Genomic DNA, 20009 nt, shown 5'->3' with positions numbered 1-20009 from the left:
ATTTCTGGAACGTTCAAGAGTGTGGGATTCTTTCTGCACTGCAGCCAGTAGAACGACCTAATCTTGCCTAGTTAAATAAAGGTTAAAAATATATATATATAAATAAAAAACGACGACCTAATCTAATTTACTTGTTGACAATATCCAGACATCCAATGATTAATGTTAAAAGTTCAAAGAAAGAGACAAGGAAAACACTTAACATCTTTATTTAAAAAGAGCTCTGAACATGTGATAAAGATGCATACACGGTATGCCTCGACATAATCTTTACAGTTCATATGTTACTACAGTTATTACTGTGTAATCACATAGGTATAAGGGTGTCGTAAAGTGTAACGATTTTGAAAGTAGCTGATATGTTACACGTGCCATACATCTAAATAAATGACAGGCTACCAGAAGGTAACATTTGCTGATCAGTATTCAAGAAGGCTTCTTTTGAGAGCTTCCTCCATCTCTGTGAAGATAAATTGGGGGGGCACAACAGGGGGAAAAAAATCAAATAATGTCAACTTAAATAAGAAATATAACTGTCGCAAAAACACAAGAGACTACCATCTCAAAAGCATCCAAAAAGTGTTCATGCTGTCCTCTACACCAACTACCTGAATATCCCAGTGTGCATTAAACATCACTATGATTTGATTAGACATACTCACACTAAGGTTATTCTTCAAGCATGTAACGCTGGTTAAAAAAAAAGAGAGGTATCATCTTGTTTTTATTATGCTACATCTACATGACCAGATTGGGCAACCGCTTCAAAACTCTTCAGAACCTTTCTGGCCATTCAAATAAGGCAATATGCAATAGGGATTGGCTGATATATGATTAAATCGAATATCGTGAAGTGCAAGACAATATATTGTGATGTGCAAAGACTATACCGTATTTGAACTTTACAAATCAAAACTGTGCAGTTTTACCAGTTAGGTTCTATCAATATGTTGAAAATGAAGTCTAAATGAATGAACTAAGCCTTATTTCTTTGCCACACAAAGATTATTTAATGAGAATGTGACTAATACTATAAAAAAGGCACAAAAATTGCACAGTCTGAAATGACTTAGTCCTTACCGGCGCAAAACAATTACAGGATATCGTGATATTTGGATTAGCATATCGTAGAAGAGGTCTAACCTAAAAATCTCTTAACTCTAACGTGTAAACTAAAATGTAACTACTGAAAAGGTCCTCAAAAAAACAAAGATAAGTAAAGGTGTTACACACCAATATCAAAGTCAGTTGGCTCTCTTGCTTCTTCTGCACTTAAAGCCAAGGCACGCTTCATTTCCTCAGATTCATCTGAAACACAATGGAAATGGACAACAAAAAGAGAATCTCAGTTGAAAAAAAAACAGCACTTTAGGAAACATTTCTAAGAAACCTTCTATAGCTGTTTAATATCTATGGTAGATGTCATTCACCAAATCACTGAACAGACCAAAATACAAGAAACCTTCTATAGCTCTTTTACATTTGAGTCATTTAGCAGACGCTCTTATCCAGAGCGACATAAAGGAGCAATTAGGGTTAAGTTGCTCAAGGGTACATCAACAGATTTCTCAGCTATAGCTCAGGTATTCAAACCAGCGAACTTTCGGTTACTGGCTCAACGCTCTTAACCGCTAGGCTAGCTGCAGCTATGTAATGTCTACGGTCGATGTCATTCACCCAATCACTGAACAGATCAGCAAACAAAACATAATCACCTCCATGGGGTTCAGTGTCATCTCTGACCTCATCCAAGTTCACAGCGATGGCATGTTTCATATCTTCTAACTCCTCCACTATAAAATAAATTATGAATCAAATCAGTTTTCTAAGACCAGGAAGGTCAGTGCAGTGAAATGAATCACGGAACACGTTCCAAACTCAAAGCAGACTTGCCATTCACTTCTGGTTTAATCTCCACAGCAGGCAGTGTCTTAACAGTGGAGGAAGCTGCTGCCTTCTCCGTACGACTCTCACCTCCATCTCTAGAGCTGGAGCAAGGCTCCAGAAAGCAGTGCTGGGAGTGGTAGTGGTTATGGAAACTGGGCACGTCGTTATGACTCTCCTGACAGGATCCACACACCACGTCAAAGGTCTTCTCTAGCCCCAAGGCTTCGTGTTGAGAGTGGACATGAGTCTTAATCTGAGCAAAGGAGGCTACCTTGATGTCGCATGGTGCACATACAAAGCTGCATTTGTCTTCACTGGACAGCCGCTTCATGCATTGTGTGAAAGTAGCCTTCCTTTCGTCTTTGGCCTTTTCCAACGACATGCATGGACACAGACATTCACTGGTTGTTGCCAGTTGACTGGAGTTGTAGTTTTCGGCCTCAGTGGGTCTATCAACCTCAGGCACATCCATGAGGTAGTAGTCCTTACTGTGCAGGCTTCTATAGTGTTCCTGGAACTCCCCCTCAGTGTCATACTGCATGCTGTCACAGAGCCCGCAGAAGTAGCGTGTCTCTATTTGGTTGCTGTGCTCATTCACACAGTGCCTGCGTAATGTGTCCTCCTTGAAGAACTTCTGTGGGCAGTGGCCACAGGCAAACCTCTGGAAACTGTGGTTTCTCACATCTCTGCAGTGCTTGTGCACGGCTCGCTCCGAGTCAAAGATGTCCTCACACATTCTGCACAGCCACCTCTCGTCCTGTTTGGGTAGACGTGTGGGAGTTGTAGTTCTAGCCCTGGGCTCAGTGGGAGCGCTGGGTCTGCCACTGGTGGAGGGTTTGGAATAGGAGATGGGAGCAGGCTCCTCGTCTGATACCTCTCTTTCCCTGAAGTAAGTGTGTCCACTGTGGGTCTCTGACACATGCAACAGGATGTCCTCGTGACGTGGCATGTCCACCTTGCACAGCCGGCAGTGGAATAGGAAGTTTGAGAGGTGGGCGCCGCCGTGAAAGCGGCTCATGTGCAGGCGAGTGATGGACGACTCACCCATATGCTTTCCACACACACCACATTGATGGAATATCTGATTGGCAGCTAAAAGGTGCTTGCTAGCCATGGCCTCCTCTGAAAAGCGCTGGCCACATTCACAGAACCATGCCACTATCGAGACACTCGTTGAGGGCCCAGCACTGCCATTCAAAGTTCCCCCGCGTCTCTGGCGCTTGGCTGGGGATCCCCCAGAATCACCCCTCTCCTTGTCCCTCTTCTGTGATGGGGCAACCGCAGCCCTTTTGGCGTGTTGGATTTCATAGAAATTGCTGTAGTGCAGAATCGCCCTTTCCATGGTGCTGTTGACTTCAGTAATGTGCTGACTCAATTCTTTGTGCCTGTCAACTTGACCTTGGGTGAGGAACAGTTTGCAACACACAGAGCACTGGCCCAGCACTTGCAGTTGTTTCATAACCTGCACCACTGATTTCTCTGCCTCAGCCCTGGCACTGCCCTCTCTGCACTGCACACTGAGGGAGAAGAATAACATGAACAAAATGGCAAATAAGATGATTTATCCATATGAAGGAAGTGAGATGTTGACTATGTATGTCTGTAATTGATTTATTTTCTAATACACAGACAAACTGTGTATGAACAATATGTACCTACACTGTAATTATACCTGCCTATGTAACAACCATGTAATTGCATGTACACTAACGCCATACAGAATTCAAAACTACACAAACACATACAGATATAAACTTACTTGAAGTGGGCCTGTGCTTCCATGTGTGAGTTAAGCCCCTTTCGGCATGTTGTACATCTCACGCTGAATATAACCGCCTTACATAAAGCAGTAAGACGATTCTTCGCATATCGTGGGATGGGAACTGGCAATGCTGTCCCTGTAGTTTCTTTTGTTCAGAAAGAGAACAAATAGCTGGTTACATGTTTCAATAGAGCATACAAACTAATAGCAGTGTATTGGTTATGTTATCCTGTCCAAGCACTATTCATTCGCACAACCTATTTGCTCTACATGCAGATAACTAGTAATGCCACTAACATCATAAAGAGAGTCCATATGCCGCTTATCTTTGCTCTTTCCGCCTAAATCCAATTTTCCTGAGCGGAATATTTAGTGTTGATGCAGATTCATATCCTTGTTTACATGATTGATGATACTTAGAGTGGGAGAGGCAGTTAAGGCTTACCACTCATGATGATGGACTGAGAGAAGTGGTTTTTGGCCGACATGTGATGGAGGCACTCGTCCCTTGTGTAGAACAGGAAGTAGCAGACAGGGCAGGCGAAGCAGACGATGGACTGGCAGGTCTGACTGTGGTCATGGTCTTCATTGGGCGAAGAGGACAGCTAAACAAAATAACAATTTCCCCACACAATGTGGGGATGGATTGAAATGGATTGAAATGTGTGTGCATTATCTGTGGTTGAAAACTTAAACAAAAATATTAAAGTATTCATTTATATTTAATATTTTTTTTTATCTTAAGAGACATAATAGTATGGCAACTACCCCCAAATAATTGATCTTCCTCATTGGTATTTAGTGCCACCAAGTGTATATCACAGCTAAATGCTGCTCTCTACTGCTTTGGTAGAGATGGACATCCAGTTCCTCCATCCAATAACAAAAGCTGTTGCAGGAATGTGAAGTATTGTTACATTGTTTATGTTTTCAACCTCCAATTTTAAAACAGGAAGACACTACTGTGTGAAGGTGGTCGGCCGGACGGACTACTTGCAGGTAAAAAGCTACTTTATAGTTTGAAACGGCATTCAGAAATGTCCTTTTCCCCCCCTCATGGTACTTGATTCCTTTACGTTAGGAATATTGACAGGTAGAATTCTTGCATAGAGCACGTTTGAATGATGTGACTGAACACAATTGAAAGTGCTGTCATCTTCTAACAGCGGTTGATTTTACAGGCACAACCAACCATTGACTGCTGATGCACCCTCCAAGCCTCTTTGGTTTCAAAATGCAGACCACAGGCAACGCAAGCAAACAGCTCAGTTGGGCTTCCTTTCAGGTAGATGGTCGGATCACATGGAGAGTGGTCAAACCTGCAAACACAAAGAAAAAAGTATTTCTCAAGGCACCTCATGGCTAAAATAAAAGTTGGTTGTTTATTATGTATAATTGTTACAGAAATATAAATCTCATATTATCTAACCTTTTCAAGTGACCTTCCAGGAGAGGCACGTTGTCATAAACCCGACCACAGTTGATCACTGGACAGGTATGTGTAGATGAGCTACTGGTAGGAAAGGGGACCTGTCTGCGTCTCCAGGTAGCTCCAGTATTGATGATACCAGGTTTCACACCTGAAAACAGACAATGGTAAGACTGAGATTCTGCTTTTCTAACAAATGAAGTTAAACTTTGTGTGTGCTAGTTGGGGCCGTTCATTAAACTTCTCGGAGTAAGTATGCTGATCACTTTAGATCCTAGATCAGCATTCCTACGCTGAGACATTTTATGAATATGGGTCCAGAACTCTAGTACAAAAGAGACATTACCTGGCATCTTTAACCACATGTCCACACAGCGCTTGGCATCATATGCATGTCCATTGGGACTAAATGCCAGTTCCTGCCGCCCATGAGCCTTTTGTGAGATTTGCTTCTCCTGAAATAATGTGAGCAGAGACAGGACCAATATGAAGAACTGTGCAGAGACAATAGCACCCACAAAAGACAAGTGCAGAACAAGCTTCAAATGGTTAATATGATTATCATACCAGCTTGAAGTGTCCTTACCTTGAAGGCTTTACACTTCTCTGCTCTTTCCTTTTTCTCCACAGCGACTTGCTGAGCCAGTCTGTCCAAAGTGGAGGTGACCTGAGCCTTCTGTCGCTCAATCTCATCTTCAATCTTCACAATAAAAAATAAAGGTGAACATTATATACTACTTACATAACAATAACATTTTACATTTAATTTTTGTTGTACTTTTACCCCATTTTCCCCCCAATTTCGTGATATCCAATTGGTTGTTACAGTCTTGGCTTATCGCTGTAACTCCACTACGGACTCGGGAGAGGCGAAGGTCGAGAGCCATGCGTCCTCTGAAATACGACCCTGCCAAGCCACACTGCTTCTTGACACACTGCTCGCTTAACCCGGAAGCCAGCTGCATCAATGTGTCGGGGGAAACACCGTTCAGCTGGCGACCGAAGTCGGCTTGCAAGCACCCGGCCCGCCACAAGGAGTCGCTAGAGTGCGAAGGGACAAGGAAATCCCGGCTGGCCAAACCCTGCCCTAACGGCCAGCTGTGACACAGCCTGGGATCAAACCCGGGCTGTTACTTTTTTAACTGGTCTTCCACCAACCTTTCCATATGTCATTACAGTTTGAATTGAATTTATTATCTTTCACTTGACACACTCACTGTCTCTGCCATGGGTAAACTGTCATCGTCTTCGCCCTCACTCAGTAAATCAATACACTCCAGTACAGGTCTGAGTGGAGCCTCCTGAAACAAAATAGTTAAATGGATGAGACACTGTCTGAAATAAACTGTTGACTCACTTAGACACTGTCTGATATTTGTAGAAGAATACGGAACAGTTGTTTAACAATATGGGAACTGTAGTAGATGGCCTAATCTGACTCAAACATCCAAGTTTGGGTCAATTTCAATTAAACTAATGCATAGGATGAAAATGTGTAGCCCTTTACACTTGTACCCCTATAAAGGTTGAAAATGGCAGATTTGGAAACTGATAAGCACCTAAATTGGAACACAGTGGCTGTAGAGTAACATGCTATAAATTACGTCAGAGCTCAGGCTCTGCGCTTCATATGCGACAAGAAGTTGCCCCCATCCCTCCTCCATTTTTGCTTGTCTGAGTGAGGAAAATGCTGCAAATTAAAAGGCCTCAGTGCATTTTGAAAGATGAGACTGAGGATTATAATAAATACCACTTTGATGTCATACAAGCAAGCTAAACACCTGTGACTCCAAATGTGCACTTTACATTTCCATATAAAACTCATGTCATATACAGTGTCAACGTTTATGATCACTAATGTTTGATGTACATTTACTAGATGACATGGCGTCATACCCTGGGTTGTTCTGAACAGAATGATCCTGTTTGCCTATTGGAAAGAAAATTCGCCACGGAACACGGCTATCGGCAAAAAGTACAGTACATGTCAAATGCACATAAAATCAACAGTGTAATGTTTGGATTCAGTCTTGTGTCAGGTGAACTGTCGTGTCCTGTCAACCAATGTAATTTTGTAATTTGGGTGAACTATCCCTTTAACATTGAGGATGGGAGGGGGGGTTAAAAAAAAGAAAGAATTATCACCTAATAGCAGGAACAGCATCATCTATATCAGGATGTAGATTGGGACCTAAACTGAACGACTTCAACTACTAATTTCTCTGCACAGGATTTTTTTACTTTTTTACTGAGAATACATTACATAGGATGAAGAAACAATACTCCGAGCCGCAGCTCTATACGACTTGTCAGATAAAGAACTGATACTGTACAGTGACTTCAAATAGTATTCACACCCCTTGACTTTTTCCACATTTTGTTGTTACAGAGTGGGACTAAAATGGATTTGTCATTTTTTTGTAAACGATCTAAAACACAATACTCTAATGTCAAAGTGGAACAAAAATTCCAACATTTGTTAAACATTTATGAAAAATAAAACAAATATATATTGATTAGATAAGTATCAATAAATGTTAGAATCACCTTTGGCAGTGATTACAGCCGTGTAAGTCTAAGAGCTTTGTGCACCTGGATTGTGCAACATTTGCCCATTATTATTTTCAAAATTCTTCAATCACTATCTTCTTGGTAAGCAACTCCAGTGTAGATTTGGTCTTGTGTTTTAGGTTATTGTCCTGCTGAAAAAGCAAATTCATCTCCCAGTGTCTGGTGGAAAGCAGACAACCATGTTTTCCTGTATGATTTTGACTGTGCTTAGCTCCATTCCGTTTATTTTTTATCCTGAAAAACTCCGCAATCTATAACGATTACAAACATACCCATAACATGATGCAGCAACCACTATGTTTGAAAATATGGAGAATATTTTCATTTTGTAAAGGCTTCCTTTGTTTCACTCTGTCAAATGGTTGAGCCATCCTCAGTTCTCCTATAACAGCCATTAAACTCTGTAACTGTTTTAAAGTCACCATTGGCCTAGTAGTGAAATCCCTGAGCGGTTTCCTTCCTCTCCGGCAAGAGTTAGGAAGTATGCCTGTATCTTTGTAGTGACTGGGTGAATCAATACACCATCCAAAGTGCAATTAATAAATTCACCATGCTCAAAGGGATATATATTTCTACCCATTTACCAATAGGTGCCCTTCTTTGCAAGGCATTGGAAAACCTCCCTGTGTTTTTGTGGTTGAATGTGTGTATGAAATTCACTGCTCAACTGAAGGACCTTACACATACAGTGCCTTCGGAAAGTATTCAGACCCCTTGACTTTGTACATATTTTGTTACGTTACAGCCTTATTCTAACATTGTTTTTTCCCCTCAATTTAATCAATCTACACACAATACCCCATAATGACAAAGCAAAAACAGGTTTTTTGAACATTTTGCTAATTTATTAAAAATAAAAACTGAAATATCACATTTACATAAGTTCAGACCCTTTACTCAGTACTTTGTTGAAGTACCTGTGGCAGCAATTGCAGCCTCGAGTCTAAAGTATGACGCTACAAGCTTGGCACACCTGTTTTGCGGAGTTTCTCCCATTCTTCTCTGCAGATCCTCTCAAGCTCTGTCAGGTTGGAGGGGGAGAATTGCTGTAGAGTTATTTTCAGGTCTCTCCAGAGATGTCCAATCGCATTCCAAGTCTGGGCTCTGGCTGGGCAGCTCAAGGACATTCAGAGACAGTCCCAAAGCCACTCTTGCATTATCTTGGCTGTGTGCTTAGGGTCATTGTCCTGTTGGAAGGTGAACCTTCACCCCAGTCTGAGGTCCCGAGTGCTCTGGAGCAGGATTTCATCAAGGATCTCTCTGTACTTTGCTCCGTTCATCTTTCCCTCGATCCTGACTAGTTTTCAGTCCCTGCCGCTGAGAAACATCCCCACAGCATGATGCTGCCACCACCATGCTTCACCGTAGGGATGGTGCCAGTTTTCCTCCAGACGTGACGCTTGGCATTCAGGCCAGAGTTCAATCTTGGTTTCATCAGACCAGAGTCTTTAGGTGCCTTTTGGCAAACTCCAAGCGGGCTGTCATATGTCTTCAACTAAGGAGTGGCTTCCGCCTGGCCACTCTACCATAAAGGCCTGATTGGTGGAGTGCTGCAGAGATGGTTGTCCTTCTGGAAGTTTCTCCCATCTCCACAGAGGAATTCTAGAGCTCTGTCAGAGTGACCATCGGATTCTTGTCCTTTCCAAACCATGTCCATTGAATTTACCACAGGTTGACTCAAATCAAGTTGTAGAAATGGATCAATGGAAACTGGATGCACAGGAGCTCAATGTCGAGTCTCATAGCAAAGGGTCTGAATACTTATGTAAATAAGGTATTTCTGTTTTTGCTTTGTCATTATAGGGTAGTGTGTGTAGATTGCTGCGGAAAAACATTTATTTCATCAATTTTAGAATAAGGCTGTAACGTAACAAAATGTGGAAAAAGGCAAAGGGTCTGAATACTTTCCGAAGGCACTATAATTGTATGTATGGGGTGCAGAGATTAGGTATTTATTTTAAAAACACATGTGAAATACTATTATTGCACAGAGTGAGTCCATGCAACTTGTTTAGCAAATGTTTACTCCTGAACTTATGTACTGTAGACATGCCATAACAAAGGGGTTGAATACTTATTGACTCAAGACATTCCAGCTTTTCATTTTTTATTAATTTGTAAAAATGTCAAAGTGGAATAATGTTTTTTGACATTATGGGGTAGTGTGTAGGCCATGACAAAAATTCTAAATTGAATCGATTTTAACATCTTAAATGTAAGTAAATGTAATCGATGTAATTCCCAAAAGTAACTTTATCATGGGAGGGCCAAAAACAACTTTATCATGGGAGGGCCAAAAACACCTTTCTGGTAAAAATAGTTATAAATTGCTGAGATGTAGTGACTTTTGAGAACACAAGCTCATGTACACAGTACAAAAATGAAAAAAATATGAAATATTTTATATTATGCATTTCCTTTTTACCCAAAACTGTATGAATGTTGAAATTACATTTTGTCTAAATATAGTAGAATACATTTATAAAATGACTAACTATAAGATTTCACCTTCCTTCTAACTGTAAAATACATAATTGTATATTTAGTGTTAGAGAAAAGGTTCATATTTTCTGAAGATCTCTTGATCAAAATGTTTGCCCCAACCGCTGTGAACGTCTCTCTGTCAATGATAAACAGAAAGTGTTTTTTGTGTAAAATCTATGAATCTATCTCGGAATGTGCTACGGCGACAAAACCACTATCCTGCTGCTACGATGTAAGGATTCCAGGCATATGCGTTGTTAGTGGCTGTGACATGGGTTCAGCCAGGGCTTGATGGACAGTCGGAAGAGCGAATGAAATGGAAGGAGACATTCCAGCTTAATGTGGTGTCAGATTTCATACAGGCAGAAGAGACATTCTCCTGTGTCCATGAGAATCAGGCCTACATCTAAATGCAAGCCATTTCGATCTACGGTGTCCACAGATTGATTTATGAGCGAAAATGTTGGTCAGAACCAGTACCAGAACCATGCAAGTCGCCTAAACAGGGGACTTTACATCTAAAAGGTTTTTAAATTCCAGCTGAAACAACAAAATGTGTAAAAAGTCAAGGGGTGTGAATACTTTCTGAAAGCACTGGGTTGGGACTGGCGTGGGGGTCTTACTCATTGTTAGAAAAAAAACACATTTGGTCCAAATCAGATTTTAGGTACTATATGTATTAAATATTATATGACTCCTATATATTAAAAATGGCCAATTTGCGTGCAATCAATAAACTTAATTTCTCAGAGATTATATTTCAACAAAAGAATGTTGTAGGAATTCTAGCTAATCTTATCTGTTTCTAACTACAGAAACGATTTCAGAACAATATATGATGATGGTGGGTGTCATGGCTTGCTGAAATTACATGGAACGACGCAATGACAACATAGTAGAGAAACCTTTGCACCTTTGTTTCTGCAAATGACAAATCACTTACTGACACAAACTCAACCTCATCTTCATCTTCTACTCCAGACGGGGAGGACATTGATTTTATCTGGAGTAAAAAAACGACATAATAAAACAGACAACTCATCCAAATCGAATCCCACTGATAATCAACTAAACTTTGTCAACATCATTATCCTCATCCAGCTGTCAGTATGTCTGGCAGGGTTATGATGACCAATAAGTACATTGTTACAATGATAATAGCTAAAAATCTAAAACAATGTTAGCCAACTACAATTACAATGTCACAAATTGTTTGTTTTAATGCAAGCGTTCTCCAATTTGCCATCACGTGGGTTCAACACTAGCTAGCTAGCTATAACCCCTGCTAGCACTAGTATGAATAACTGCTCCAATTCAACACTTTTGCTGATTAGTTAGCTAGCTAAACTAGTTGAAACATTGTCGGGAAAGAAAACACAAGAACGAGGCAGCTTCCTTGGTCTAGCTAGCTAGTTAGCTAGCTAACGATAGTTAGCAGGTCACCATGCACAACAAGCAGTCTATACTTTGCAGACATTATAAACGTATTTATTAGGTACAACCATTTAGCCACCCAAGTAGCTTGATAACTAGATTAATGTCGATGAAGTAAATTATGAAAATAATAAGCACGAACGGACACTCACCAAGAAACGTTTTCGTGCAAAAGGGATGTTGATTTTCTGCGGGTGTTGCTGGGATTTGGAGTTCTAAGGAAAAGCGCACGGCGACGCCACATAGTTTCGCAGTGCTGCTGTCGCATTGGGGGGAAACATAAAATTGTCGTGTCGACATTAATTAATTCATGAATTATAAAGGCAATTATTTTTCTGGGGAAAAAAATCACATTTGACTTTGGAGTCAGGTGGTCTATCAGACGCATTTGCCTTTAATCCAGGAAACCGATAAAGCTTAATTGTGACATAATTGTTATGTCAAAAACGTTTCCTCGACGTTTGAGCCTAGCTTGGCATGGGCCTACTAACAATTCTCTATTAAGCAGAGTCATTTCATGACAATTAGGCCTGTGTTATTATAGTTTAGCCTTAGCCTATAAATAGCCTAGCATATTTAATACTACACTATTTTAATTTATCATATATCAGAGACCAGGTTGATGATAGAGACTGATCGTGATACTCAGGCCATATGCAGCATCTTTGCTGTGCCGAGCTCAGATGCTGATGCTCACTCCCCTTGCATGAGTTTAAAAAAAAAAGCTATTCTGCTGAGTCATGGGTTGTTGCCTTACATTATTGAAATCAATAGAACTGGAGGATAGTCTGTAGTCTAGCCTATGTTTCGGGCTGCAATGAGACGTTCACTATATCCTGTCAATAATATTACCTTCGCTTTCAGTATATAGGACAGCAAGCCCAGAGCCGGTTGTCTGTGCGCAGGAGGCGCTGCCCTACATCGCGTTTTATAATGATTGCTGCAGCGTTTTTGGTCTTATTGAGACCGTATAGTATTCAAGTTGTTTTGCTATTATTGCTGCTGTTGCTTGGAACTATTGCAACAATTCTTTTTTTCTGTTGCTGGCATCGGAGGCTTCGTAACGGGAAACATCCCATAAAATCTGTGCTTTCAGGGCGCTCAAGGAGTCGCGGTGAGTAGAGGCGTCGTCAGCATCTTCAAGCAGTGCGGCTAATCCACCAAACCAAATGCGTGGCATGTCTGCAATATGTTCAAGCATTTTCACACGATTACCTGTTAAATAGGATATAGCCTAAAGTGTATCCTGTGCTATTTTAAGCTACTTGACACACTTGAATCGCCATTATTTTCAGCAGATAAACATAGCATTGGCTACAGTTTAGTGTAGACTCACTGCTATGTGCATGGCCTTGATGATGAAATCATCTATTACTATCAGTGTCCAAATCTATATTTTCCACTTTATTCACAGTCTTAATTTGTCTAATGGTAGTCTATGATGTCATTACGATACCCTAAATGTAGCCATGTGCTTTTGTGATGTGTTTGAAAGTATCCGAGTGAGTTAAACATCTTTTCATTTGTCCTAGAAGCTGGTCTCCGGACGCATCATTTTCGATCAGAGGTAATCATTCGTTTTTAGTTCGGTCAAGGTCAGTAAGTAGCCAATGTTTTCTTTCAAATACAAGACTGTGAAGGAAGTACAACTATATGCTGCTCTGTGTTACTTTTATTATACTTTACCGTATACTTTTGGGAGTTGTGTTCGTGCGCTATTGTTAGGACTCTGTGTTATGCGCATTGCGCATGTGTGATCAATAAATAATGTGAGTGATTCTGCACTTTTTGCAGCTTGACTATTCTGGGGAAAAAAATCCAAATTTTAATGAAAAATGACAAAATATGCCAACATAGGCGATTACAAATTGAACATTAAAAACCACTTAATTACACAATTAACTTATTAGGTTCATAGCAATCCAAAACCAAAGTTCCATCCATTAATGACAATATTTGTCAGTGTGATCCATAATAATACATTGATCATCCAACTAGTTAAATGTCTCAAGCATATTAAACAATTTCGGCATCTTTTTCTCTCTCCTTTTTGGACATGATGTGCCATGTTTTTACAGGGTTTCAGGCACAGTCCGCGCCATGCCAGGAGGGCACGCGCTCGAGTGGCAGAGGAAAAGCCTCTTGTCGAAATTCCCCAGAGTGATCATCAGAGTGACTCGTCCACAACTGTGAGGAAACGAAAAGTGAAGAAAAGAGTCCTTCCAGACTTCTATCACTCAGTACAAGTCACCCCAACACGCAAACCCGTAGGTATATTCTTGCGTAATTATAGCCTAATGCCAGTCATTTAGGGTATCCATTATAAATTAAATCTGCCTTGGTCAATTATCAGTAGGCCGATTTACTTTCTATTTTTCAATTAACAAATACATGCTACAGCGATGATATGGGTCCTTAAATTATTAAAGTAACCAACATAAAATGCGCGCGTAATCCCTATTAACATCGATGCAATTATTGGATGTTTTTTACGCAACAGTTAGCCTTCAATAGTTTGACCTTCCGTACTACATCCTGGCGATGGTATTTGAAGTTGAAGCCTTGAAAGTTCAGCAATTTCTTGATATTGCTCATGTTGTCATTTTGCATGTTGATACACGCACCAAGCAAACATTTGACGTAGTACAATGCCATAATAATAATGCAAGCAAATTATTGTCGATATTTTAGATTAACAATCATCTCCATTGTAGGCTACAATCCTTAAGCCTCACCATATGCCAAACTCTACTGGGGCAAAGAGCAGGATGTAGACAAAATGTTGGTACATGTGTGCTTTTGGGTGTGTCTACATTTTCTTTGTTTATTCTGGATGAATCTTGCTCAGTATGGACTTTCAAGTTACAACTGAGATGCACGACTCAAGTTACAACTGAGATGCATGACTCAAGTTACAACTGAGATGCATGACATTAAGATGTCTAGACCTCTTTGTGTTATGATTACATTGTTTCAAAGGGCCAATATTCATTACAATTACCTCTAGAATTTAAAATAGTATAGGCCTATAATAGATTAACAATGTCAATTTGAATGTTACTTGTCCCAAATGTATAATGTTTGGTTTCTGTAAACATGGACATTTACTGATGGATCCTTTTCTCTTGTACCCTCAAGTTCTCCAAAAATATCTTGATTCTTAATTTATTATGGATGGTAGCAATAGCCTACCATGTACAGTTAAAAAAAAAAAAAATCTAAATTGTTTTGGGACTTTTTAAATTCACAGGCAAGAAAATATGAAGCAAATATTAGGCTAACTAACATAAAATCTATGGAGAATGCAGTCTTTATTGTCTTATTTCTGACATAATGCTGGATGCTGTGGCCTTGTAGCAGGAAGTATTACCAATATTCATTGCTGTTGACTTGTAGCCTAACGGCTAAAAAAGTAAATCGAGTTAGATTCTGTTTGCTGGTGGCTGTCTACCCAAACTCCTTGTTGCGGCCAAACGCTACACGTACGCCCACGGACGTTTGTTTCTTCTCTGCAATGTAGCGAATGATAGATAGATAGATAGATAGATAGATAGATAGATAGATAGATAGATAGATAGATAGATAGATAGATAGATAGATAGATAGATAGATAGATAGATAGATAGATAGATAGATAGATAGATAGAAGCGGAATGATTCAGTTTGAGTCGTAAGGCAAAGTATGGGGTGGGCGACCCTGGCAATTAAAACAAGTGTTTCGCTTATGCTTTGTTTGAGGTGGTAGGGGTTTGTTTCTTTTGTCACTTTCAAGCTATGATCACAATAAAGATAATGTAGGCCTTCAGAGTCAGACCTCTTGTCATCAGGCAGAGTATGTACTTTTGTAATTTGAGTGAACTATCCCTTTAAGACGTTCGACCTTGATGAGGTCGCTAGGTGTCGGGTTAGGGTCGATACATTACCCCCATCCTTCAGGGAAAGTATGTCTGGACGCTTCACTATACAAAGTCCCTCACGTGTACACGCCTGGCCTCAAGGGCACCATCCCACTTCTGACACAATGTAGCGAATTCAGGGGTAGCCCCGACTTGAACCCTGGTCCATCGACTGTTAAGCCAACACCTAAACCGTTAACGGGAAATTTGAAACATGTTCTGCTTCATATTCATCATATCCAGCACCACCCCAACATCAACATATGTGAAAATTGCACATTTCTATGTTTTGTTATAAAAAAGATAGAAGAAGATAAATGTTTCCAATGACATCATAAACCAATTAGTAGGCAATACTAGACAATGCCTACTCATAATTGGTTAAAATCAAACGATGCACAGGGATGATGTCATTGGAAACACTTATCTTCCTCTATCGTTTTTATAATAAAACACAGTCGGGGTGGTGCTGGAGATTATGATTATGAAGTTGATTTTTAAATTTTTATTTCCCTATGCCATGCCCAAGGTGTGGCTTAACAGTCGCTGTACCAAGGTTCAAATCCTGGTTGGGGCTACCCCTATTGCTTTCTTTACCCTGCAAGCAGTCTATGGACAATGTATGACAGCAGTCCATGCTTTGTTTTAGTTTAGTTGGTAGTGTTTCTGAATGCACAAATCTCATATAGCATTTAGCAAGTGTGCCACAAATCGCATTCAAGTGATGGGACTGATATTAGCATTTTTCTCACATCATGTTCAAATCATCTATAAGTGACTTTGATAAGATTCACAATTAATTTTAGATACGTTCAGATGGTCTGGACAAGATGCGTGAAAAATGCTAACATCGGTCCTATGACTTGAACGGGATTTGTGCAACAAATGCTAAAACCTTAGCATTTGGAAACATTGCCAGGGAAATAAAACCAAAGCATGGATTGCTGTCATACCTACTCCATACACTGTTTACATAGTAAGAAAACCAATATGTTATTTTGTGATATGGGTGAACTATCCCTTTAACAGTTAAGGTGTTGGCTTCACAGTCGCTGGACCACAGTTCGAGTCCCGGTCAGGGCTACTCCCTGAATTCGCTACAGCATGATTTGACCATGGCTCAGTGGTCTAAAACTAGGAAGTGATTTTGGTTCATGAGATATTTTACTGTTGCAATTTGGAGTGTATAACAATGATTTACTATCACTCAAATATAAGGAATTCAAAAACAAAGTTCATGGATCATTATATTTAGGTCATATCATGCATTGTTTGCACCATTTCAAGCATGATTGCTTTCACCATTGAGCAAGAGCATGCTTTGTTGATACACCCATGGGGAATCAAATGTTGGTGATTGACTGTGATATACCCAGAGTTAATTGTTAAAGTCCCAATGTAGCCGTTTTTATATCAATATCAAATAATTTCTGGGTGACAATTAAGTACTTTACTGTCATATATTTTCATTAAAATGGCAAAAATAGTTTTGAGCAAAAAACGATTTCTCATGCAAGAATTTTGATAGGACTGTCTGGGAGTGGTATGAGTGGGGAGGGGGAAGCTGAAAACTAGCTGTTATTGGCAGAGAGGTTCGGAACAGTCTTTGTTATTGGTCTATTAACCAATTTACTGCATGGTGATGTCACCATGGAAAGCTGTAACACCAATGCAAACCTGCTGATTAGAAGGTCCTGTATTTTCAACCAGCAACTATAGTGAAATAACACTGATCAAATGTTTTCTCACTTTTACAGTGTGTGTTTCATAAGCTGTTGTGCAATATGATACAAAACACAGGAAAAACAGAATGTTGACTGCACTGGGCTTTTAATGTCCTACTCTAGTTTAGACTTAAACAGCAAAGCTGTTCTATAATTGTGCAATCGAACTCAACATGTGACTGTATAACCTATTGCTATTTGAGCAGCCACACCCTGCCTCGATGTGTCATCACACGGTGTGGATAAGTATTAGTTATGTACTTGCTCAGTTACCCTATCACAGAGCCTAGACACAGAGAGACAGACAGACAGACAGACAGACAGACAGACAGACAGACAGACAGACAGACAAGAACATCATAAATATCCCAACAGAATGCATACATTTTTATTTGGACTTCCTACAGATTATAAGGACAGTGCTCTAAAATTGCACATTCATTGTCAACTAGTAACATTTCTAATGAATGGCACACAGAGCACATGCGCATCAGGCAGCAAAACAACAACCCGACTGTGCATCACAAAGGATGCTCATGGACCAGTCTCTGGATTTCTGATTGGTTTTGGACGGTAAACATGGAGACTACGCAGTTACCACTAGACACGCATCCACCCAGGATGGCGCTGTAAGACCGCGTCATTGGCCACAGCTTGCCGATTGAATAATCAGAAATACAGCGTCTGGCTCCTCCAGTCTCCATCCGCCCTCTTCTGTATCCTAGGATGGTGACGCGTTGACATGCTACAGCTCTCGCATCGCATTCTACTCTCCCTGGCCCAATCTGTGCACACTCTCTGGGGACTTGACATCATTTCGGGCTCTCAACCCAAAGGGGAGACAAGCATAATGTAATGAGCAGAGTGCATCGCTAGAAGGGTGTGGTTCTGATTAAAAATAACATAGCCGCTGTCTGAGTTTACAGCAAGTGGATAAAGGATTTCGATATAATCAACTGATACCATGTATACAGCGGTAAGTCTTATTTCTGGCCTGGCGGGGGAGCCAGATACAATTGATTTTCATTCTAGCTGCCTGCTTCTGCTTTAGCTTTTTATTGTTGAATCAGAGATCATTGCTAGGCGAGCTGGTGGCTCACACTACGGTGCCTCTTTGGAGCAATGTACATTTACATTACGCACATCAGTTTAGGCAACCGTAGGAGTAGCGATGGTGAGACATGTTACATTGTGTCTTTCTGACTGTGCTCATATGTGTGTTGTCATATTTGTGTTACGATGGAGCGAGCAACACATTGATAATTTATTTCTATTGTTTCAACAGAGCTCCGGTTCTGGCAACGCTTCCCTTCACTGTTCCATGTCTTCATCGGCGGATTTCTCGGACGAAGATGATTATAGTCTTAAATCTGGGTCAGTCTCACCGGCACCGGGGGACACTTTACCCTGGAACCTACCAAGACACGAGCGACATAAGCGACAAATTCAGGGAGGATCCGTTTTGGATCCAGCAGAGAGAGCTGTGCTCAGGATTGCAGGTGAGTGCCCATATTTAATTGATTGTCAGGGCCGGCTCTAGCCTTTTGGGGTCTCTAAGCGATATTTGGTTGCCCCCCCCTTACTCGCGGGCAAAACATTTTAGTGGCAAGGAGTGGATAATAAAATACTTTTGAAGCGAATTTCCTGCAATTCTACACATTTTGCCATGGGGCAGAAAGAGACATTTATGCAATTTTATGTCAAATTTCATGCAATTCTATTAATTTTGCTATGGAGGCAGAGAGAAACAAAATTCAATTTTGCAATAAAAAATTGTTAGCTGACCTGGCTAATTGAGTGACTGTCAGTGACTGACATAACAAGTGAAACATTTCTGATCCACAACCAAATTTAGAACCTGCACCTTGTTAGTCTACTATTCTAACTCTCAACAGTAAATTCAGACCCTGATTTTTAGGGGGGTGGGGGGGCCCTAAGCAACCGCTGGGGCCCTAAGCGATCGTTTATGTGCTGCTGATAATTTAACATCAAAGCCTATTGATTTTGCACATCTATCAGATATGGCACATAGCAACTCTGATGTGTAGGCTACAGGCTACAGGTTATGTTTATTCTCCCTATAAATGAACTATGGGCAATTACAGTATAGACTGAAGCAGCTGCTGGACAGTCCCATATATAAGCAGTCAGCCACTGTCACTTCTGATACATGTCCAATTCAGACAAAGCCATACATGTGTGTAGGCTTCTGTAGCCCATAATTAAGCTTCTGTCTCATAAGAATAGCCTATAACACAAATTAATAAATCCATGTCAAAACCTGTAGGCGAGGTACGTTATTTGCTGTGTTGGAATGCTCACATTAATCCTCTATTCTATTGACCGTCCAATGGCTGTTGAGATTGAGTTCTTTAGGTGAAAGTGCAAGGAGCAGTCATCATTGCCTGTGCATAAGGCTGTGCATTAGACTATTAGAACCGGAATTTGAATATTTATTGTAATCCTTTAATACATGGGCTTATCAGCTGCAGGGCCTTTATGAGTGCAACGTTTATGTTGGTCTGATGATGTTTATTTGATTAACACGTTTTAATGATTTAAAAAAAACTGTGATAGGAATCATTTGATCAACATCTATGCCATAAACTGGGAATTTCACAGTACTTGAACCATGTGGCATGCTGCAAATGCAGTCTGTGAAACAAATGAGAGTAGGCCGAGTAATGATACATTCCAGGGGCGACCTTGCTAAAGGCATTGTTTTTTTGTTTGTTTCTTTTTTGCAAAAAGACTGTTCTCAGACCATCATTTCAGTTCAGTGGCTGTGATAGGCCTATGCACTTTCAATTCAGGAATTAATC

At 40.4% G+C, this 20009-nt stretch overlaps 2 protein-coding genes across 3 annotated transcripts in view; one reads left to right on the top strand and one right to left on the bottom strand.

Moving 5' to 3' along the window:
• Positions 1-193: 193 nt before the first annotated feature.
• On the bottom strand, positions 194-11823 carry znf451 (zinc finger protein 451). Of its 2 annotated transcripts, none has more exons than XM_038974873.1 (13): positions 11720-11823; positions 11077-11136; positions 6296-6379; positions 5665-5778; positions 5425-5533; positions 5079-5229; positions 4842-4968; positions 4095-4254; positions 3647-3794; positions 1894-3404; positions 1716-1793; positions 1234-1308; positions 194-460 (listed from the first exon to the last, which is right to left on the bottom strand). In XM_038974873.1, the coding sequence occupies exons 2-13, from the start codon at positions 11125-11127 to the stop codon at positions 420-422; spliced, it is 2649 nt and encodes an 882-aa protein (XP_038830801.1). In that variant the 5' UTR covers positions 11128-11136; positions 11720-11823; the 3' UTR covers positions 194-419. The 2 variants fall into 2 exon arrangements, with proteins under 2 accessions (XP_038830801.1, XP_038830802.1); XM_038974874.1 differs by having other exon boundaries at positions 1975-3404; positions 11720-11751.
• Positions 11824-12500: 677 nt separating this feature from the next.
• The window catches only part of dst (dystonin), a 187918-nt gene continuing 180409 nt past the window's right edge, over positions 12501-20009 (top strand). The window contains exons 1-4 of the mRNA XM_038974616.1: positions 12501-12681; positions 13100-13134; positions 13646-13834; positions 18473-18686. Of these exons, the coding sequence (XP_038830544.1) occupies positions 12501-12681; positions 13100-13134; positions 13646-13834; positions 18473-18686 (619 nt within the window). The remainder of the gene's footprint in view (positions 12682-13099; positions 13135-13645; positions 13835-18472; positions 18687-20009) is intronic.

This window comes from Salvelinus namaycush, chromosome 35, assembly GCF_016432855.1.
Source record: "Salvelinus namaycush isolate Seneca chromosome 35, SaNama_1.0, whole genome shotgun sequence".
NCBI lineage: Eukaryota > Metazoa > Chordata > Actinopteri > Salmoniformes > Salmonidae > Salvelinus > Salvelinus namaycush.
This window is presented reverse-complemented; position numbering and strand designations above follow the sequence as displayed.